This window comes from Globicephala melas, chromosome 10 (assembly GCF_963455315.2).
Source record: "Globicephala melas chromosome 10, mGloMel1.2, whole genome shotgun sequence".
In the NCBI taxonomy this organism is placed as follows: Eukaryota; Metazoa; Chordata; class Mammalia; order Artiodactyla; family Delphinidae; genus Globicephala; species Globicephala melas.
In genome coordinates, this window is record NC_083323.1 from 7,109,568 (window position 1) to 7,133,266 (window position 23,699).

At 43.8% G+C, this 23,699-nt stretch overlaps 1 protein-coding gene across 4 annotated transcripts in view; it reads right to left on the minus strand.

The window, feature by feature from the left end:
- The window catches only part of MEI1 (meiotic double-stranded break formation protein 1), a 65,142-nt gene that overhangs the window by 23,075 nt on the left and 18,368 nt on the right, over positions 1-23,699 (minus strand). For all 4 annotated transcript variants that reach the window (XM_060307075.1, XM_030855787.2, XM_060307076.1 and 1 more), the window contains 8 exons: positions 23,598-23,689; positions 22,654-22,795; positions 20,948-21,059; positions 16,727-16,787; positions 15,311-15,408; positions 12,205-12,373; positions 6,792-6,939; positions 541-816 (listed from right to left, as the gene is read on the minus strand). In XM_060307075.1, coding sequence (XP_060163058.1) covers positions 541-816; positions 6,792-6,939; positions 12,205-12,373; positions 15,311-15,408; positions 16,727-16,787; positions 20,948-21,059; positions 22,654-22,795; positions 23,598-23,689 — 1,098 coding nt within the window. The remainder of the gene's footprint in view (positions 1-540; positions 817-6,791; positions 6,940-12,204; positions 12,374-15,310; positions 15,409-16,726; positions 16,788-20,947; positions 21,060-22,653; positions 22,796-23,597; positions 23,690-23,699) is intronic.

Genomic DNA, 23,699 nt, shown 5'->3' on the forward strand with positions numbered 1-23,699 from the left:
ACTGATGTACCTGACAGAAATTATAGGAATGTCTTACTTCATAAAAAAAGCAATGGAAAATGCAATAAACTCATGACAAAAAAATTCTGGGTATGCCTAAGGGAGGGTGTTGCACATGTAACATTATCCTGAGAGTTATGGTAGAAAAGAGGCTGAGTCCCTCTACTATCAGACATCTTCATCTACGTGCCCCAGGGGTCCCCTATGACATCAAACCCTTGTTAACAGAATATGCTTAAGAGAAGACAGGGAGGCGAGAGGGAATGGTGACTGAGGTCAGCATTTCATAGGTATATCCCCTGGGGATTAGAGAGGCACATATCTCTCAGTGAGCAGACCTCCATCAGACTTAAGAAAGGGTATAGACTTACAGAAACCAGGCACCTGCCAGCCGAAAGCACCTCCTACTCACATGGAAACAGTGACAAGTCCAGAGGCAGGCAGAAGCAGCTGCGGGTGCCTCCTGACCTCAATAAACCAGCTCCCAGAGAGAGAGGGCCCACCATCTCTGAATGTAGAAATGAGCAAGTGGTCACCTACCAGCAAAATGAGCAGGGTGCTGGGGCTGCTTCTGAGCATATGAAACAGGGCTGCTAAGCTGGCGGGAAGGGTGGGCTGCCCAGCAGAGGCGACATCATCCAGCTCCTCACAGATGCTCTCTTCCCAGGAGAACCAAAGTTCCAGGACACGGTGCCCAAACCTACTCATCAGCTCTGGATACAACAGGAATAACCTGAGCAGGAGGGGGTGGTGGGTGTACACTAGGTGCAGGTCCGGGATGCCCTCTAGTAATTTTCTGATGGCGCCAACCACAGCCTGGAGGCAAAGAAGAAAGGGGTAAATTCACCTTGCAGAGGACTCAAGAGACCCCAATCCCCAATAAACACAGACAGCCAAGACATAGCGGGAAAAATGTACTGGCTTCTCAGTGCTCCAGGATATCTACACTGGCTCATCCCAGCACCCTCTAGAGAAAAGAAAACCTCACTGTGCTTACCTTATAACAATGGTCCTCAACTGGGGGTGATTTTGCTCCTCAGGGGACATTTTAAAATGTTTACAGACATTTTTGATTGTCTTGATTGGGAGAGTGCTACTGGCATCTAGTAGGAGAGAGCAGGATCCCACTAAATATCCTACAATGCACAGGACAGCCTCCCACAGAAAAGAGTTAGACTGTGCAAAATGTTAGTAGTGCCATGGCTGAGAAACCCAGCTCTATAATGATACCACAGTGTATCATAATTGTCAGCGTGTACTTGTCCACCTCCCGCACTAGACTTGAGATGCTTGAGGGCAGGGACTGCGGCAGATTGATCTGTGCACTTGGTCTAAGACCTGGCACAGAGAAAGCAAAGGGCAGGTGTTCTGAATCATTTATTAACCCTCAAAAACCTCTCTCTTCCCATTGTACATATTACAAAACTCAAATTCCTTAACATGTTATTTTAAGAATTTTATAGTTTATAGTTTTCACTCTTCATTTGGGTCTTTGATCTATTTTGATTTATTTTTTGTGTACGGTATGAGGTAAGGGTCCAAATTCATTCTGTTGCTTGTGGATATCCAGCTGTCCCAACACCATTTATTAAAAAGGCTATTCTTAAAAAAAAAAAAAAAAGGCTATTCTTTCCCCACTGAATTGTCTTGGCATCCTTTTAAAAATATATGGGTTTCAGCTTCCCTGGTGGCGCAGTGGTTGAGAGTCCACCTGCTGATGCAGGGGACACGGGTTCGTGCCCCGGTCCAGGAAGATCCCACATGCCGCGGAGTGGCTGGGCCCGTGAGCCATGGCCGCTGAGCCTGCGCGTCCGGAGCCTGTGCTCCGCAACGGGAGAGGCCAAAACAGTGAGAGGCCCGCGTACCGCAAAAAAAATAAATAAATAAAATAAAATATGGGTTTATTTTTGGACTCTTAGTTGTATTCCATTGATCTGGTTGTCTATGCTAGACATATACCAGAACCACACTGTCTTGATTACTCTATTTTTGTAGTAAGTTTAAATTAAGAAGTGTGAGTCCTCCAACCTTGTGCTTTTTTTTTAAATTTATTAATTTTTTTGGCTGTGTTGGGTCTTCGTTGCTGCACGTGGGCTTTCTCTAGTTGCGGCAAGTGGCGGCTACTCCTCGTTGCGGTGCACGGGCTTCTCACTGCAGTGGCTTCTCTTGTCACGGAGCATGGGCTCTAGGTGCACGGGCTTCAGTAGCTGTGGCACGCGGGCTCACCAGTTGTGGCGCACGGGCTCTAGAGTGCAGGCTCAGTAGTTGTGGCGCACGGGCTTAGATGCTCTGTGGCATGTGGGATCTTCCCGGAACAGGGCTCGAACCCGTGTCCCCTGCATTGGCAGGCGGATTCTTAACCACTGCACCACAAGGAAAGCCCTTGTGCTTCTTTTTCAAGATTGTTTTGGCTATTTTGGGTCCCTTGCATTTCCATATAAATTTTAGGATCAACTTGTCTATTTCTGGACAAAAAAAGAGAAGGCAAGGACTCTCCTGGTGGCGCAGTGGATAAGAATCCGCCTGCTGCAACTAGAGAAGTCCTGTGTGCAGCAACGAAGACCCAACGCAGCCAAAAATTAATAAAATTAAATCTTAAAAAAACAAAAGAGAAGGCAACAGGGATTTTGATCAAGATTATGTTGAATCTATAGATCAATTTGGGGAGTACTGCCATCTGAACACTATTGTCTTCTTTTTTCCTAATTTTATTGAGATATAATTGATGTATAACATTGTATAAGTTTAAGGAGTATAACATAATGATCTGATAAATGTATATATTGTGAAATGATTACCACAATAAGTTTAGTCAACATCCATCACCTCACATAATTACAAAAGTTTTTTCCTTGTGATGAAAACTTTTAAGATCTACTTTCTTAGCAACTTTCAAATATACAAAACAACATTGTTAGCTGTAGTCATCATGATGTACATTACATCCCCAGCACTTATTTATCTTATAACTGGCCATTAAGTCTTCTGATTCATGAACACAGGTTGTCTTTCTATTTAGTTATGTATTCTTTAAATTCTTTCAATAATGTTTTGTGAGTTTCAGTGATCAAGTCCTTGCACTTCTTTTGTTAAATTTATTCCTATATATTTAATTTCTTAATGCTACTGTAAATGGAATTATCTGCTTAATTTCCTTTTCGAGCATGTTATTAAAGACTTAGGTCTACCTCCCAGCTTCTTTCCACTCCTTCTCCCACATGACCTAGCCAAGCCACACTAAACTAGGCTTCCTTCCTTGAATGGATAGACTGGGTAACTCCCCACTTCTGTATCTTAAATCTTACTCTACGCTCAGCCTGAAAGTTCTCCCTTCGCTACCTCCATCTCTTCCACGAAGCCTCTCTGATGCCACAATCGGACACAACCTCTTGCCCCTTGTGCTTTAGTAGCTCTCAATGGTCCTCCAGCTCCAGGAAGCACTGTAGCTGTTCCCTGCCTTGTAGGAGATCTTTTTGTCTCTCTTGCCAAACTGGTGCTCCCTGAGGGCAGGGAGTTTGTTTGATTCACCTCAACCCTGACAGGGACCCACATGGCACCTGGCACCTGGCACATGATAAGTGGTCAATGCACATAGGGGAGTTATTGTTTAATGGGTATAGAGTTTCAGTTTTGCAAGATGAAAAGATTTCTGGAGATAGATGGTGGTGAGATGGTTGCACAACAATATTAATGTACACAATACCATTACTGTACACTAAAAATGGTTAAGATAGTAAATTTTATGTTTGTGTATTTTACCACAATTTTTAAAAAAACCTGGATAAATAAATAAAAATAGAAAACCAAAGGGAAAAAAAAACAAGTTGTGACTGTATATTGCCATTTATATATTTATATAAGAATTTTTAAAATGCAAAACAATGTTATATATCATTTATGGATTCACACCTAAGAGGGGAAATCTGGAGCTCCTCCATAAACTACCTTCTAAGTCTCCACACCCACTGGTAGATGGGAAGAGAGGGCCCTCAAGAACCAATCTTGCCACGATTATTAGTCTTGAAGCCATCAGGACTATTCCTATTGTGTCCTTTTCCCCCATTTACGTCAGTCACCTCAGAAAGCCCAGAAATTTCAGGTCACCCCCATATGGCTCAGGACATGCCCTCTTTAAATCCCATCTCCCACTCTTACACAGCTCCACAACCCTTCCACGTGCCCTCTAGAACTCACTCACAGTTATCAGCAAATTCCCTATGTCCTGTACCTCTTTGAATATTCCCTTCACCTTGCTGCTTTGATTCTCTGCCAAAAACCTCTTTTGCCTACAGTCTCTCAAGGGAGGCTATTTTCACTCCCACTTCCCTAGTTCGAAAACCTTGGCCTCTAAATTCTCTTACTTCCTCCTTCTAATCTCCTCTACCAGCCTCAGCCATTCATTCCCACGGTCATGTATCTAGACCTTGTCATTATGAAGAACTGCACCCTCCCAAATAATCCCAATTTCACGCATCCCATTTTACCACCACCCCTCCTATCTTTCCAGCTCACTCCCTCTAGTATTTCAATCCAACAATTCTTTGACCCTCATGAGAACCAAAATCTTTGAAAACATCCTTTTATTTTCTCTTATTCTCATACTTCACACTGGTCCATCATGAGATCCTATGGCACCAACTTGAAAATATATCCAGAAGCTGACAATTTTCACCACCTACTCCACTATCTCTTCCCTACATTATTGCTGTAGCCTCCTAACTGGTTTCTGCATCCTCACCCTTGTACTCCTCTGTTATATTGTCCTAGTGGCCAGAGTGATCTTGTTTAATCCAGCCATGAATTAAACCATGAGATTGTATGAGATCATCAAAGCAGTAAATTTAGAGAAAAAAGAAAAGCAGTCACAGACTGAGCCCTGAGGTACTACAACATTTAGAGGTCAAGGCGATAAAAGAGAATCAGCAAAAGACACTGAGACATAACTGCCACAGAAGTAGGAGGAAAACTAGGAATACCCGGTATTCTAGATGCCAAGGAAAAGCAGTGTTTCAAAGAAAAGAGATGTTGTAGATAGGTCAAGAAAGATGATGACTAAAATACTGACTATTGGCTTTAGCCATGTATCTGTTATTGGTGACTTTGACAAGTGCATTTTCAGGGATATGGTAAGAGTGAAAGCCTAACTGGGTAGGATCAAGACAGGATGGGAGAGCAGGAATGCCTGAAGCATCTTGTGATACTAGAAAACTCAAACTCAGGCTTCCCTGGTGGTGCAGTGGCTAAGAATCTGCCTGCCAATGCAGGGGACACGGGTTCGAGCCCTGTTCTGGGAAGATCCCACATGCCATGGAGCAACTAAGCCTGTGCACCACAACTACTGAGTCTGCACTCCAGAGCCCACGTGCCACAATTACTGAAGCCAGCGCACCTAGAGGCCATGCTCAGCAGCAAGAGAAGCATCGCAAAGAGAAGCCCACGCACCACAATAAAGAGTAGCCCCCGCTCGCAGCAACTAGAGAAAGTCCACGTGCAGCAGCCAAAAATAAAAAATTAATAAATAAATAAATTTATTTTTAAAAAAAGAAAAGAAAACTCAAGCTCTGTGTCAAAGATCACTAAGGTTGTGTCAAAAGGACTTAGGAGCAACCTTGAATAGGCTCCCACTGGCCAAAGACAGGACGATTTGATCCTCAAAAGGATAATATAGTGGATTGAAACCATCAAATATTTTTAAATCGATGAGATCATAATGATACTAAAAAAATCTCTTTGGTCACTTTTAGAGAGTGCTAGGCAACCAACTCATTTTTTTTGAAAACTGGTAATTAAAGGGAAAGAATCAAACATTGACTCTATGCTTCCTATACAATCTACCATTGAGAGTAACTGAATAGTTGGTGAGAGAAGTTTCTTTTTATACAAATAGTCCAGTTAATAAACAAAGAGAGAATGACAGAATTAGGATATTATATTTTGCAATCCCTAACGAATTAAAGGATCTAGGGAATGATCACCAATGGCTGCTAATACCACAAAAAGAGAGACAATGGGACATTATACACCTACATCTGTCTTACTTGAGAACACTTGCACTTCTACTATACCTTCCTGATTCCATTCAAATTAAACCAGGTCTGCTCATGTCACATTTGCCCCAATAGTAATTTTTTTAAAAAGGCAAAATTAATAGCCAGTGAAGGAAGAGAGTCCTTAATTTGAGGCTGAAGAGTCCACATCTAAGGAATAAAAGCAATTTTCAGTGGAAAAGGTGACAGATCCAGTGATGAATCAGACATAGTCCTCCACCCCTGAGAGTTTATAAAGAAGCTAGAGAGAGAAAACTTGTAACGTATAACCACCTTCAAAGCAATCCAAGACCAGCCTGGTTAACAATGATCTGGGTGCCGGGAACACACTTTGTTTGATAAACTGTTACCTGGAGACACCTCACACCTCTTTCCTCCTGCATAAACCAGAGGTGGTACTAAGAGAAGAGCCTTGGGAGTTGGTCAAGTCTGAGCTGGAGTCCTGGTCACGCCATCAATTAACTGTGTGACCTAGCAAAAGTTATCAATACTTTAACCTAAGTCTTGATTTTCTTATCTATAAAACGGAAATAATAATCTCTGCCTCCCAGTACTGTTGAGAGAATTGGCTAAGTTACAAGGGCTATGTATATATCAGCACTCTATCTTCCCCCACTCCCCCAACACACACTCTCTCTCTGCCACCCACCTTCTCTATATATACATCATCATAGTCTCCCAAGGAACCATGATGTGAAGAGGTACAAGAGGAGGAAGAAAAGCCCCAGGCACTTTGGTCCATACCTCATCTAGCGCACCGTCTTTGTCCTGGCAGATTGCAAGTAGATAGATGGAAGCTCTGAAAACCACCAGTGGAGGGCATTCACCCTGGTCCTGCAGAGACAGGAGGAAGCTTCGCACAGCCATGAATAACTCTGCCTCTGAGACAAACCTGTCAACCAAGGAGAGTCTGAGTGAAAAAGGCAGAGATGGCTGTCCTGCCCGGCCACGTCCTCCCTCAGCCACTGTCCTTCTGTCCCAGCATGTCCACATTCTAATGACACCTTGCACAAAGAGTGTGTTGTATATATTTAACAAAGCATCGTCACACATGCATAGCACATAGTTCTGTGCTTTGTGCAAGGCTCTATTAGAGGCCAGAGACTCCTCACTCACACCTAGAAGGTAAAGCATCAGGCAGCTGGACCGGCAGTGTTAAACAGAAGGATGCTGCTTCTGGGGTTCAGGAGGCCCTGCTTTGGCAGCCAGTCCACCTTCTCGTATTTATCATTAAACATTTCTGTGTTCAATGGGCTACTTTCTGGGGGAGGGAGACGTCTATACTTGTACATGCAAGGGAGAGGAGGAAACTGACTTCACTATATACCCTCTTATATCTTTTAAATTTTCTACCCTATGTCTCACCTATCAGATTAAGACCCCCCCAAATTAAACATTTTTAAATAGGTAACAGTAAATGCAATGCAGTATCCTGGCTTGTGTCCTAGAACAGAAAAGGAATGATAGACGAAGAACTGGTGAAATCTGAATAAAGCTTAGTTAATAGTATCGTACCTTCACATATATCATCAAATGATTTTCAACAAGGGTGCCAAGACCATTCAATGGGGAACACAGTCTTTTCAACAAATGGTGCTGGGAAAACCAGATTTCCACACGCAACAGAATGAAGTTAGACTCTTACCTAACACGATATTAAAAAAAAATTAACCCCAAATGGATCCACACTTAAGACCTAAAACTATAAAATTTTTAGAAAAGAACATAAGGCAAAACTTTCTTGACATTGAATTTGGCAATGAATTCTTGGTTATGACAACAACGGCATAGGCAATAAAAGAAAAAATAAACAAACTGGACTTTATGAAAGTTTAAAAATTTTGTGCATCAAAAGACTACCAACAGGGTTTCCCTGGTGGCACAATGGTTGAGAGTCCGCCTGCCGACGCAGGGGACACAGGTTCGTGCCCCGGTCCGGGAAGACCCCACATGCAGCGAAGCAGCTGGGCCCATGAGCCATGGCCGCTGAGCCTGCGCGTCCGGAGCCTGTGCTCCGCAACGGTAGAGGCCACAACAGTGAGAGGCCTGCGTACCGCAAAAAAAAAAAAAAAAAAAAAAGACTACCAACAGAGTAAAAAGGCAACCCACAGAATGGGAGAAATTATTTGTAAATCATATATCTAATAAGGAATTAATATCCAGAATACATAGAGAACTCCTAAAACTCAACAACAAAAAAGCTGAAACAATCTGATTAAAAAATGGAGAAAAGATTTGAATAGACATTTCTCCAAAGAAGATATACAAATGGCCAATAAGCACATGAAAAGATGCTCAACATCACTAATCATTAGGGAAACACAAATCAAAACTATGAGATAACAACCTCATATCCATTAGGATGGCTACTATCAAAACAAAAACAAAAACAAAAATAAGTATTGGAGAGGATGTGGAGAAATTGGAACCCTTGTGCACTGCTGGTGGGACTGTAAAATGGTATAGCCACTGTGGAAAACAGTATGACATCTCCTCAAAAAATTAAAAATAGAACGACCAGATGATCTAGCAATTCCACTTCTAGGTATATACTCAAAATAATCGAAAGCAGGGACTCAGGGAGATATTTGTATACCTATGTTCACAGCAGCATTATTGACAATATATAATAAAAGGAAGCAACCCAAGTCTCTATCGACAGATGAATGGATAAGCAAAATGTGGTATATACATGTACAATGGAATATTATTTGGTGCAAAAAAGGAGGGAAGTTATGACATATGCTACAGCTTGGATGAACCTTAAGACATTATGCTAAGTGAAATAAGCCAGTCACAAAAAGACAAATACTGTATGATTCCACTATAATTAGTACTAAGCATAGTCAAAATCATAGGAACAGAAAGTAAAATGGTGGTTGCAGGGGCTGGGGGCAGGGGGGAATGGACTTACTGTTTAATGGGTATAGAGTCTCAGTTTTGCAAAATGAAGAGTGCTGGAGACGGATAGTGGTAATGGTAGCACAATATTATGAATGTATTTAATACTACTGAACTGTACAGTAAAAATAGTTAAGATGGTAAATTCTATGTTTGTGTATTTTACAATTTAAAAAATTGGAAAAAATAGTAATGTGCCAATGTTACTGTCTTAGTTGGATAAATGTACCACAGTTATGTATTAGGAGAAAATGGGTGAAGAGTAACTTTTCTGTAAATCTAAAATTACTCCAAAATAAAATGTTTATTTAAAAACTAAAAAGAAAATGGATAATAGCCATAATATAAATATTATGCTACCAAAAGAATAAGGTAGACCTATTAATACATGTAGTAGCATGGAAAGATGTCCAAGATATACTGTTAAGTTAAAAAGCAAGTTGAAGACCTTGTATTATATCCCATTCTGTATATTAAAAAAAAAAGTATATTTGTGTGTTTTTTGTTTTGTTTTGTTTTGTTTTATTATTATTTTTGGCTCTGTTGGGTCTTCGTTGCATTCTCTAGTTGTGGCGAGCGGGGGCTACTCTTCATTGCGATGCGCAGGCTTCTCATTGCAATGGCTTCTCTTGTTGCAGGGCACGAGCTCTAGGCGTGCGGACTTCAGTAGTTGTGGCTCGCGGGCTCCAGAGCGCAGGCTTGGTAGCTGTGGCGCACGGGCTCGGTTGCTCCGCAGCATGAGGGATTTTCCTGGACCGGGGCTTGAACCCGCGTCCCCCGCACTGGCAGGTGGATTCTTACCATGTGCCACCAGGGAAGTCCCTCTATTCGTGTTTTTTAACACACAGAAGAGTTCATGGAGGGTACCTAATAGTAGTTAACTCTGGCAGGTGTATGGGGAAGTATTTTAACGTTATAGCCAATCATTTTTCTTGAGTTTTTACAATAAGCACGAGTTTTAAAATAAGAAAAAAACTTTTTATATATATATAAATTTATTTATTTATTTATTTTTGGCTGCGTTGGGTCTTCGTTGCTGTGCAGGGGCTTTCTCTAGTCATGGAGAGTGGGGGCTACTCTTCGTCACGGTGCATGGGCTTCTCATTGCGGTGGCTTCTCTTGTTGCGGAGCAGGGGCTCTAGGTGCGCGGGCTTCAGTAGTTGTGGTGCACAGGCTCAGTAGTTGTGGTTCATGGGCTCTAGAGCGCAGACTCAGTAGTTGTGGCGCATGGGCTTAGTTGCTCTCCAGTCCAGGGCTCAAACCCATGTCCCCTGCATTGGCAGGCAGGTTCTTAACCACTGTGCTACCAGGGAAGTCCAGAAAAAAACTTTTAAACTATCTCATGGGTCAAGTGATGTTCAATGAGGGTGTCAAGACAATTCAAAGGGGGAAAAATAATGTTTTCAACAAGTGGCGCTGGAACATCTGTATAAGCCACATTATGAAAAAGAAGTTGGGGGCTTCCCTGGTGGCGCAGTGGTTGAGAGTCCGCCTGCCGATGCAGAGGACACAGGTTCGTGTCCCGGTCCGGGAAGATCCCACATGCCGCGGAGAGGCTGGGCCCATGAGCCACGGCCACTGAGCCTGTGCGTCCGGAGCCTGTGCTCCACAACAGGAGAGGCCACAGCAGTGAGAGGCCCGCGTACCACAAAAAAAAAAAAAAAGAAGTTGGACCCCTACCTCACACCATCATAAAAGTTAACTCAAAATGGATCATAAACCTATATGTAAGAGCTAAAATTGTGAAAGAAAATAACTATAGAAGAAAATATAGGAGTAAATCTTCATGACTTTGGGTTAGAAAATGGTTTCTTAGAATCAACACCAAAAGCATAAATGACAACAGAAAAAACAGACATATTTCATCCCCCCCAAATTTTTAAAATTAGATTTAATAAAAATTTAAAACTCTGTGCTTCAAAGGATACCATCAAGAAAGTTAAAAGACAACTAACAGAACGGGAGAAAAAAATTGCAAATCATATATCTAATAAGGGACTTGTATCTAGAACATATAAAGAACTCTTACAACTCAGTTAAAAAAATGGGTCAAAGATCTGAATTTCTCCAAAGAAGGCGTGCAAATGGCCAAAAAGCACATGAAAAGATGTTCAAAATCATTAGGCATTAGGGAAATGCTATTCAAAACCACAATGCAAAAACCACTTCATAACCGCTAGGCTGGCTATAATCAAAAAGATGGACAACAAGTGTTAACAAGGATATGGAGAAACTGGAACCCTCAAATATTGCTGGTAGGATTGCAGCTACTCTGGAAAACAATTTGGAAGTTCCTCAAAATGTTAAACATTGTATTGCCATATGACTCCTCAATTCTACACCTAGTATATACAGAAAAGGAAGAGAAAAGCAAGTACTCAAACAAATACATGTATACACATATTCACAGCATTACTATTCACAATAGCCAAAAGGTGGAAACAGCCCAAATGTCCAGCCATGGATGAAGGAATAAACAAATTGTGGTGTATATATACAACGGTATATTATTCAGCCAAAAAAAAAAAAAAAGAATAAAGTACCAATGCATGCTACAAACATTATGCTCACTGGACGAATCTTGAAAACACTGTGCTAAGTGGAAGAAGCCAGGTGCAAAAGGTCACATACTGTATGACCACATCTATAGGAAATGTTCAGAATAGATAAATCCATAGAGACAGAACACAGACTGTTGGTTGCCAGGAGCTGAGCAGAAAAAGGAATGGGTAGTGACTGCTTAATGGATAAGAGGTTTTACTTTGGAGTGATGGAAATATTTTGGAACTAGATAGAGATGGTGGTTGCACAGCACTGTGAATGTATTAAATGCCACTAAATTCGCTTTAAAACAGTTAATTTAATTATGTAAATTTTAACTCAAAAAATTATTTTTTAAAAGCTTAACAGAAAATAGTCTTTTGATTTTAAATTTTAAAAAATTGTATAGTGATTCCTAAAACCAAAGTAAGGCACTGATATTTTTTTTTGGTGCGTGAACAACATCCTCAAGGATATCAAGGAACTCTCATTAGCATTCTAGGCCTCTGTCTCTAGACAGACTACCCACCTGTCTTAACCCCCTCTCCAACATGTGAGCCCCTGAGGAATATAAGCCATTTCTCACTTATCTCTGTGTCCCCAGTGCCCAGCACCAGGCTTGGAGAGGATGCCTCTGTAAACATTTATTGAACTGAACTTGGCTAAAGATGTAGGTTCCAGAACCAACTGTCAGCCACCAGCTCTGAGCACTGACCTGTCCTCGTGAATGTAGGCCAGGTAGAAGAGGAGCAGGATGCAGTACTGTCTCTGGCGAGTGGCTCCCTCCACGTACTGGCGATCCGACAGGAAAGCAAGGCTTTCAGGGCTCCTGCTGCTTATCTGGGGCAGCCCATGCTGCAGAATCTCAGACACTGCAGATAGTTCTGGGGAGAGAACAAGCAGGAGAAAAATCACACAAAGGACACAGGAGAGCAGGTAATGAGCACATGGGTGTCTACTACATACAGAGTACTGCACAGGGCAGCAAGGATACACGCCAGATAAAAGGAAATCAGTCTCTTCTTCCTCTCTACCAGGAGAGACTAAAGGTAGCATGTGGAAGGACATAGATACATTCATTCACTTGACAATGTCCACTGATTGGCTACTCTAGGCCAGGCTGTGAGACATGGGCCCTACCTCCAGTAGCTGGCAGCTGGTGGGAAAAAACAGATAATGAGACAGATAATTACAGGACATGTGATCAGTGCCATGTTCAAGCGTGGAAGAGAGAGTGACTCACGCCACCTGCGACGGGGAGGGCAAGCTCAAAGAGGAGGGAACTGTGGAGGGTGAAGAGAAAACAGGCAGAGAAAGGAGGGAAGAGACTCCCTGAGCCAGGAAGCAAGGAGTTCAGCAGCCTGGAGGCATAAGAGGAAGTCATGTATAAGGGGCAGGAAGGAGTTCAGTGTGACTGGCCCCTCAGTGAATAGATGTGGAGTGTTAGGGGTTTGGGACTGTGTGATGTAATTTGTAGCTAGACTGTGAAAGACCTTGAATGATGAATAGAGAATATGGCTTTTATCCTGAGAACAGATTCCTAAATTTCTTATGAAACTTCTGTTTCTTAAAAGAAAGAACATTTGATTACCAAAAGAATATGAAAGAAAAGGACCTCAGAGCTTAAATTTTGAATAAAGTCACCTTTATGGAAAATTCACTACATTACCCTTATTTTCCAAATTTTACCATAGACCAGAGAAAACTCCATCACTGTCGGACAATGCCCCACAGACTGATGTTTGGAGACAATGGCTGAAGGCCAGGGTAGTTGAGATGTTAAGGATAGATCGTCTAGCAGTCGGTGAAGACTGGTTGGAGGATGAGAGACTGCAAGCAGGGGGCCAAGTTAGAGGTCAAATGAAAGGGTCCATCCTGCCAGTGCAGTGGGCCTACAGGCAAGTGGAAGGTGACATGGAGAATGTCCCACTGCGACGTGCTAGCAGAGTCAGGTCAGGTTTCCTAATTCTAAGCTTAGGGCCTTTTCTACCAAAGCACACTATGACCACTGTGATAATAACAAAACTAATATCCTTGAGCCTCGCACATCCATAAGTAAGTAAGGTTGGCTGCTCTTCCTGGTGCTCTGAGATATGACAAGATCTCAGGGTCTGAGGGGGCAGACAGTGTGGCCCCTCCTATTCCAACAAGAGAGGGAGCTGCCTGCAGCAGGGGCTGGTGCTGGTGAACACTAGAGGCTGTTGTGATGCGGCTGCCACCATGGTGGAAGTCATCATGTCATTCTCTGTGCAGGCCAGACCACACCTGAATAGGAGGCAGAGAGCTGGACACCGAGCAGAGAGGAGTGGCTGGTACAGTGAGAGAACTAGAAGCCAAGCCATGTTGGAAGGAATGAAAATGCTCACCTGTGCTGCTGTCTCTCTCAGCATAGTGTCTGAGAAAGACAAAGGAAAAAGAGCGGTTTGGGAAGTCTGTAGGGAGAAGACAACATCTTCATAAATGTAAAAAGAGGAAACACAGCCAGCAGCAAATGTCACCCACAAAGAAGGCACGGTATTTGTTGAATGAATGAATAAAACAATGATTAAACTGTTTTATGTTATAGCAAGAGGGAGAGGTCTAGGATAGAGGAACTCCTTAGGGCAGAGAACGTATCGTAATTATCACTGTATCCGCAGCTGCACTTAGGCCTCCCTGACATGCTGCAGAAGCTCAACTAATACTCAGCAAAAGGGAAAACCTCCAGCTCTCAGCCCTGCATCTGCTGCTCCCCCTGCCTAGATGGTGCATGGGACTCCTTGACCTCACTCAGACCTCCACCAACATGCCACCTCCTCACCTCCTCAAGAAAACCCTAACGTGTACCTCCTCCTTCCATCACCCCCATCCCTTCACCTAGCTTTATTTTTTTTCATAGCACTCATCCACCCCTGACATTATATCTATGTGTTTATTGTCTGCCTCTCCCACTCCATTGGAACAGGACTTTGTTTCCCTATTACCAGCTCCTTGAATAGAGTCTGGCACATAGTAGATGCTCAAGAAATATATCTTGAATGAAGGAATGGAGAAATGAAACAGGCTGTTCAAGATATTTTGAGCAGGGCTTCCCTGGTGGCGCAGTGGTTGAGCATCTGCCTGCTAATGCAGGGGACATGGGTTCGAGCCCTGGTCTGGGAGGATCCCACATGCCACGGAGCAACTAGGCCCGTGAGCCACAACTACTGAGCCTGCGCGTCTGGAGCCTGTGCTCCGCAACAAGAGAGGCCGCGATAGTGAGAGGCCCGCACACCGCAATGAAGAGTGGCCCCGCTTGCCACAACTAGAGAAAGCCCTCGCACAGAAACAAAGACCCAACACAGCCAAAAATAAATAAATAAAGTATCTTCTAACTTTAACATTAGAGTACTCGCCATTTCCCCATTTCTACAACAAATACACTTCTGCATGAAAACATAGACTAGGAAAATCTCATATTAGGTTTAAAAAAAAAAAAGGTATTTTGAGCAAAGGTATCTGGGGGTAACAGGCAGAGAGCAAGAGCCCTGGTGTGAGGGACAATGCAGAGAAGTTGGTCACGGGGAGGAACTGGACTTGTTGAGCTTTAGAGTCCTTCTCAACCCTTAAGGTCTAAAGGTCCCAGGGGCTTGGATTCCACTGTTTTCTGATTTATTTATTATCTCACCTCCCTAGGAAGCCGCCTACAGTTCCATCATTCCATCATTCCATGGTTCCTCTGGCTAGCTTCAAGCAAAGGTTTCTTATTACTGTACTGACTCACTACCCAGCCAATCAGCAAGGCATCCAGACTCTAAAAGACCACCACAGACCTCATGAGTGGTCAAACTACAGCATCTTACCTTCTTGGGAAGGTGGTCCTGTCTTCTCTGGAGCTGAGAGGAGGTTGATGCACATGTAGTAGAGGAAACTGGAACACACCTGGTTTAGGGCTGAGTGACTTAGTGGGAGAAGAGGAAGACAGAACAAGAGAGTACATTGCTACTTTGGCTGGGACAGCATTATCCCTGCCATGTACTGGGGCACCACTGCTTTGTGCCAGAGCCCAATGAAGTTCTAACCATGGCCCTGGTAGAGAAGGTCTGGAGGTAGCTGTGAAAAGTAAATATGGAACCTGCTGCCCACAGATGTAACTTAGGCACTTGGCCCATATAGGCATTCACTAAAAATTTCCTGAAAAAAATAAATCAAGGAGGGCTACTAAGCTCCAATTTAATAAAACATATAGGGCTTCCCTGGTGGCACAGTGGTTAAGAATCCGCCTGCCAATGCAGGGGACACAGGTTTGAGTCCTGGTCCGGGAAGATCGCACATGCCATGGAGCAACTAAGCCTGTGCACCACAACTAGTGAAGCCCACACACCTAGAGCCCGTGCTCCGCAACAAGAGAAGCCACCGCATGAGAAACCCGCACACCGCAATGAAGAGTAGCCCCCACTCGCCGCAACTAGAGAAAGCCCGCGTGCAGCAACGAAGACCCAACGCAGCCAAAAATAAAATAAATAAATTTATTAAAAAAATAAAATAAAATAAAACATAGAAACAAAAAAGTCCTCCTGGGTCAGGAAAGGGCTGAGGAGTACTAGAAAAAGAGGAAGCTGTTGAATCCAAAATGGGTAGCTGAGGAGAACTACAAAAAACATCTAAAATTGTGACTCTGAATCCAGGTGGATCCCTGTATTCCCTCCTGAATGTTGGTGTTCTATTCGGAGATATGGAAGGAGAGCTAGACGCTGCACTGAGGTCACCCTGAGGACTGCAGGCAGTAACAAGTGGAATCTGCTGAGTAAATGCAGACAGGTGGCAAATCAAAAATGGGAAGGCACGGAATGCTGTCCTAGAAGCCTAAAGAGACAGACTGAGGCAGCAACCTCTCTACTTTAAACAAAAGAGTCTCTCCTCTGGAATTGCTGGGCTGGCAGCAACTAGAACACGATTCTCTCTTGATGGACACAGCATCGATTACCCTGTGAGGGCCTTGGTTTCCTTGTTTGTAAAATGAGGGGTTAGACAAATGATCTCTAAGAGCCCTTCCAGTTTTGATGTTACAGGTGCCCATCCAAGTATCACATGGAATGAAAGTCGTATCAGAACCAGACAAGTAAAAGCTACAGGAGCCCATCCAGCTCGTACCATCAGCTGCTGAGCAATTCCCACAGTGTCAATCCCCCCCAAGGTCCTATGACTAAACCACACTAATCAGAAATTTCCACTTGTCCAGTCAAGAAGGACACTTGTCCCCTTGGGACCATACATACCTCAGGCCGCTGCAGAACCTGGCCTTCAGTTCCAGGGTCAGTTGTATGAAGGATGAGGCAGCTTGGGAGAATTGAGAAGAAAGCAGAGAGCAATTTAAAGTAGACTTTTTACAGAGACTCCCAAGTCTGGGTGGTACTAGTTCTGGAATCACACAGACCCGGGTTTGAAATTTGCTCCATCACTATCTAGAAATGTGGCTCTGGAACACTTACTTAACTACTCTGAGACTCAGTTTTGATATCTATACCTCGAACGTTGTTGTGAAACTAAGTAAAATAAATGAATATAGAAGATCTAACAAATACTTAGCTCAGAGTAGGTACTGAATAAAAGTTCATCTTCCTTTCTGATGAACAGTCTGCATTAGCTGGTGACCCTGGCCCAGGCCCCTGCACTGCCTGACTCTCCTAGTTGCCCCGCTCCCACCCCGCCCTGCCATGCAGCTCTCTGTCAAAACTGACCTCTGTCCTGTCCATCCTTGGTCCCTGTAAAAGCAGTATTCTTGACAAGAGCTCCCACTGTACCAGCTCCAGGGCTGGGGATAATCTTATTCTATTGCAGGGCTTCTGGTAGGGAATTAATCCCTCAGTTTCATAGTAACTTTCGAGGACAGCAGTTTAACCCATGGCTCCCTCAGCAGGGGAACGCCCAATTTGTCTGCTGGAAGGGTTCCTCGTGGTACAGACTCTCAGGGATCCAGAGTTTCTCCACCCCCAACTTCAGGTCTCTACCCCCTCTTGGCTGGCGGTGCCTGCTTCCCTCTTTTCTCTTGCAGTTTGGGCCCTGACCCTGTTCTCGCTGGCTTCAGGCTACATAGACCTCCCTGTAATCACACTTTCTCTACATGCCTTGCGCTCTGCACCACTGCCCCGCCGGAGATCTACACTTCTGAAGCTGCACCCATTCAGCACCCCAAGACCGGATTCTCTTGGCTCTTGAAGTATGGCAAGCAGAAAGAGCAGATGAAGGGAAGGAAAGGAGTATATGTCAGTTGTCACAATGGCTAAGAGGTACACTCATTCAGGAAATCTACATATGTTGCCTCATTTCACTCCCATTATTATCACCATGTTCTAGCTGAGGACATTGCAGATAAGAAAATTAATTTGCCCAATGTCAATAAGCAAGGGATGTTTATTACACAACCCATATGTGCTAATCACAAAGGTCCTACTTTTTCCCCTCTTACACACAGCCTCCTACTGTCTCCTAGAAGTTCCTCCCACTTCCTACATGGAATAGCTTCCTAAGGGTTTCCTGTACTCTGTTCTTTTCCTAGAGAGAACAAAGATACCTCTGAACAGCGACAAGGGACCTCTCCAGGATGACCCAGACCATCAATCAGAAACTCGCTCAAAATCCCACATCAAATATACAGACAACTGCAAAAGGTATGCCCCTCAACTCCCCAGCTCTGGATCCTGGCCCCTCTCCTTTCCAAGGACCTTGCTCTGCTGAGTACCCCTGCATCTCTCTACTGCTCCTTCGTATACACTGCTAACAGAAATAAGTGTTTCCAGTCTTAGGGGGTACTAAAATCCTTCCTAACTCCATGTCCCCTTCCAATTACACCCCCAGTTCTCACCTCCCCCCTTACACCAAACTTATGGAAAGATTTGCCTATTTTGCCTTTACTGCCTCACCTTGCACTCACTCTTCAACTCACTACAGTCCGGCTTACACACCAACCACTCACAGCAACTGCTCTGGCCAAGGTCACCAACAGCCTACATGATGCCAAGTCCAATGTACATTTTTCAGTCCTTGTCTTACTTGACCTCTGGGATGCATCTGACACTCATGACCACTCCCTCATCTACAAAACTCTCTTCACTTGGCTTCCCTAATGTCATCCCCTTCTGGGTTTCTTCCTACCTCTCCAACCATTCCTTACCAGTGGACTTTGGAGTAATCTGTTCCGCCTGACCACTAAATATTGTACTTTATTTTGTCTTGGTCCTTTGATCATCTCATTTTACACATTCACCATGAGGAATCTCACCTGTTCCCCACTAGAGACTCAGCCCCACAAGGACAGGGGTCTGTTTTGTTCACTGCTACATCCTCTGCCCTAGGACAGTGCCCTTCATGTAGCAGGTACCCAATAAATGTTTGTTGAATGATTGAAAGGCTGGATGATGAAAACTTCTAAATTTATTGTAAAGAAAAAAATGCTGCCTGCTATTCCAGTTCTACAAGGATCAAGCCATTAGCCAATGCAGTTCCTCAGCCCACCAACAGTGTACCCTGAGAGGAAGTCAGGATGGGGAAAAACAGGAAACATTCTGCACTTTGGATATACTGGCCCCTAGATAGTTAAGATGGCTATCTAAGGGAAATTTTCAAATGACCCCAGATTCTTGCATCTTCCCATACACAAAAAAAGGCACTAAAATCATTAACTTGAGATGTCCGTTTTTTGTGACTAGCAGTAATCTTTTTATGATTGACTACACGTTTTCCAAGCAAAAAAGTTCATATATATTGTGGCTTCCCGTTTACCTCTTTGGAGCAGTTCCTCAGAGCTATCTGAGAGGCTGTCTCCCAGGCTATAGTCCTCAGCAAGGTCCCCAAATAAAACTTAACTCACAACTCTTACATTGTGCGTTTTTCTTTCAAGTGACACTATATTTAAGACCAGATGTTTCCCATGACCTCAGACATAGTCAATTACCTACCTAAACGCTCCACTGGGACATCTCACAGGCATCTCAGAGGTACCCTGATCCAAACTGATCACACCCTCTACTGCCTTCCCAAACCAGATCCTCCTCTAGGGAGCCTCCTCTCAATAAAAAACACCACCACCCACCTAGACGGCAGCCAGAAGCCAAGGCATTACCCTAAACTATTCCCTCTCCCTCATGCCCTACATCCAATCATTCCACCACAGCCCACGCCCCCCACACACACATACTACCTTAGTTCCTAACACCAACCTGAGTTAATGCAAGAGGTTGAACTTCTTGCCTCCAATCTTGCCTCCCTCTAACTCATGGTCCACACTGTTCCAAGAAGGATCTTTCTGAAACAGCAATCTGAGCCTGTCACTCTCCTTCTTTAAGACTCAATGATCCCAAGATAAAGTCCAAATTCCCAACCTGGTCAACAAGGCCCTTCATGACTGAGCCCTGGCTACCTCTCCATGGCAGACTTCCCACTGCATGCTATGTGACAGGAATAAAAGAAAAGACAGTAAATGATAATGATAAGGGGCAGGCATAGCATAAAGATTAAGAAAGCAGGCTCTAGAGCCAGATTAGACTCCCTGAGTTTGAATCCTGGGCACACCACTTCCTGTGTGACCTTGGGCAAGTTGTCCAACCTAAGTTTCAATGTGCTCATCAGCAGAATGAGGATAATCATAGTACATACTCCTTAGAGTTTTTCTGAGAATTAAATGAATGAATACATGTAAGGCACTTAGAACAGTATCTAACACATAGTAAGAGTTTAATATTATGTTAGTTATCATTAATTATTACTACCATTCTCTCTACTCCCTTTTCTGCTTTTGGCTATCTCCCCTTCCCATTCTCACCATCACTACCACTTTCTGAAGAGGATAAAGGAGACTCTGACTCTGATTCCTGGGCTTATTCTGCAAATTGAGGTATTTATAGGATGAAAACTGGAGACGTGGGAAAGGAAGGTTTATATTTTGGAGAGAAAAAATGACTAGTGAGGGGAGAAAATAAATACATGCAAGAAGACCTGGAGAAGGCTGAAGGAGTCAAGAGCCACTTGGGTTCAATTTTAGGAAGGCATTTCAGTACAGTATAGTTAGACAGCACTTTCACACAGAGTGCTACCACTCTTCTATAAGGCACTTGCAAGTACACAGGACATTTTTCAGTTGTCACAATGACTGGGGATACTTCTGTCATTCAGGGCTCAGTAGCCAGAGACACTAAACATCTTGTGAGGGCTGAGGGAATGTGGAGGATGAGAGTAATTAGGGGAAGGAGGTCTGTTGTGGGCTCTGAACTGGAGCCTTCTTGACATTCACAGAGAAGTGTCAATTAATTTGAGAACTGCCTTTAAGGACTTTTGATTGATGGATGATATACCCTTCCACTCAACACTAGGCAGAGTGTGGATGTTGATTCTGAATGAATACGTAAGCCTCCCATCCACAGGTTATGCACTCTTTAAGTACCCTGAGCAGCTGCCTAAGGCGCCTGCCTCCCTCCCAACTTCCACACTTGCCTGCTGCCTACCAAGCTTCTTGGAGAATTCCTCCTTCATATGGGGGACGATGACAAAAAGGCTGTGCAGAACTGAGAGGAAAACCTCCATCAAGGCTGGATGAGTGGCCTGTTCCGAGTACCTCTGCAAAGAACCAAGAGGAAGAGCACAGTCCTCCAGGACTGAGCCTCTGAAGAAGAAACAGCATCAGCAAAAACTGCACCATCTAGCAATGGGAGACTAAATTCTTCCATTTCAAGGGCACAAGAAACACTAGGGGACCTGAAGTCACAAGCCTGCATCCAAGGCTTATATCTTCTGCCACTTGATAAACTGTTCAAGATTCATTACCGCTCTGGGCCTCTACCAAAGAGTAAAACAGAAATAACAAGTCCTACCTCCCAGAAACAAATGATATCTCATGTGTAAAAGGCACTTTCTAAACTGTAATGCAGAGTGACGCTTATGCTTCTAACATATAATAATTTAGTTTACAAACTTCCTTCACGTTTCTTTTTCATGTGATCATTGAACAGAATCATGAGGCAGCCTGATATGGTAGACAGAGCTCTGGATTAAGAGTAGAGAAATCTAAGTTCTATTTCAAGCTCTGTACGAAGTCGCTGTGTGCCCTTGGGTCAGTCACCCCCTCCCTTCTCGCTGTTTCAGTTCCCTGTGTGTAAATAGGCAGGGCCTCAGGGACATGGTTCTTACAGATACTTTTCATTTGGTTTTCAAACCAAGTTTTTTTCAACTAGAAAAGTAATACAAGCTCATTAAAGAAAATGTGTAAAATACAGAAAAGTAGAAAGCAAGAATAATACAGTAATTCTATGATCTAGCTCTAGATCTAGCTCTAACGCCCCATAAATCTAGGAGGAAGGCAGAGCAGGTGAGGAAGGGCTACTGCTAGTGCAAGCCAGTCAGGGCTGCAATCCCGGGCTCCTGAGAGCTACCCACCTGAAGACCCTGGCACGCTGCCTCAGAGCCTTCTTCAAGGAAAAGAGGCTCTCCTGTCAGAACCAGAGGATGCTCCCCTGCTGCCACCTACTGTTCCCAGTGGGTATTTTGGAGGTGTCCTTTCCCAACTAACAGTGGCTCCTCACAGGCTCACAGGATATCCAAACCTCAAAGAGGACAAGACTCACCCAAGGTCATCTGGGCAGTCAACAGCTCTGGACCCCACTCTTCCTGCTATCTCCATCTCAAGTCAGCTCAAACCCAGGGCTCTCTTCAGGTCTCTCACCTGTCATTTTATAGAACTCACATATGTGCTCCTTAGTGAAGCCTAGATCAGACATTGACTGCTACTCTTTACTAAGCAGAAAAATACATAGGTTCAAACCTCAGAACTGTCATATACTTGCTTTACAACCATAGAAAAATGACAACCTCATCTTTAAATTGGGGGAAATGATAGGACCTATTTCACAGGGTCACTGGGAGGGTTAAATTATGAATATAAGGTATTTATCACTTCATAAACATTACCTATTTATTATTTTATTATTACTGCTTTCTACTTTTTAAGAGGCATCTATTAATCTATTATTTACAACCAAACACTGTACTGTGATTTTAAAACCAAAGGAAAAGTGGCTGCAAGAACAACACTGCTACGACTCTCAGAAGGTCCAGTTGAGCAGTCGAGTCACTGTCTTGTGCCTCTCAGCCTGGCTTGCTCTCACATTCTTCTCCTCCCCAAGCTTCATGCTGTCCAAGGCTCAGGAAAACCCACCATCACCATGGGGATACACAAAGAGTCACAGGCACTGAGAAGAAATTCTGAGAAGGCCTCCAAGGTGTCTTCTTTCTCAGCACTGGGAGCTGTGAATGGATTCTCCTGGGCCGAAGGCTCGCTCTGGAATTCCACAGCCAACCTAAGAAATCAATGTGTGGGTATATCTACAACTACCTATGCAACATAAAGGTTAGAAGCATCCTCCTAGAGGGATACCTGAGCTCAGGGCTCAGGGAAAGTATCCCGACCAGCAGATCTGGAGAAAATTCCAGACGCCTCAGTGAGGGAGAACCTGGTCTTTGGTCACCTCTTCAGCTTCGTGCTCCCTACCCTCTCTCCCATAACACATGACTCATCCACCCTACTACATGTATTTCCCTGAATATACCATGCTGTTTGCTGTTTCACATCTCTTTGCCTTTACATATGCTGCTCTCTCTACTTGGAATGCCTTCCCCAGGTTTGTGACAACGTAATGAATTCCACACATATAAACAAAACTGTCTCTTCCCCAGGAGACTGTGAGCTCCTTGTGGGTAGGAGCTAATCTGACTTACCTTTCTACTCCCACTGTCTAGCACCAGGCCTGGCACACAGTAGATACAACAAATATTTGTTCATGTGTACTGAATTAATCCAACAAGCATTCAGTGAACACCTATAGCACTAGGTTACTTGGGAAGAGGAACAAACCTGAGTGAGATACAACCTCATTGCACAGTAACAAAAACTTCGCCAGGAGGGAATCTTTAGAAACCTCCTCCACATAGCCATTCCATACCCCACACGCATCCCCAGCCTCCATCCCAGCCAAAGTCCTCTCACTACGCAGCAAAGCATCAGAAACCAAGTGCTGCTTCTAGAGCTTCATCCTTTGTCCGATTCCTTTCTACACCCACCCTCCATACTACTCCCTCATCAGACCACAGAGGGCCCCTCACCTGCAGGCATTTCTAAATCCCTCCAGAGTGCTCAGGAGGAAGCTTCCTCTTCGAAGAATGGTCTTCTCCGAATCTCTACTGGAGGCATGGCCCTGAGGTGAG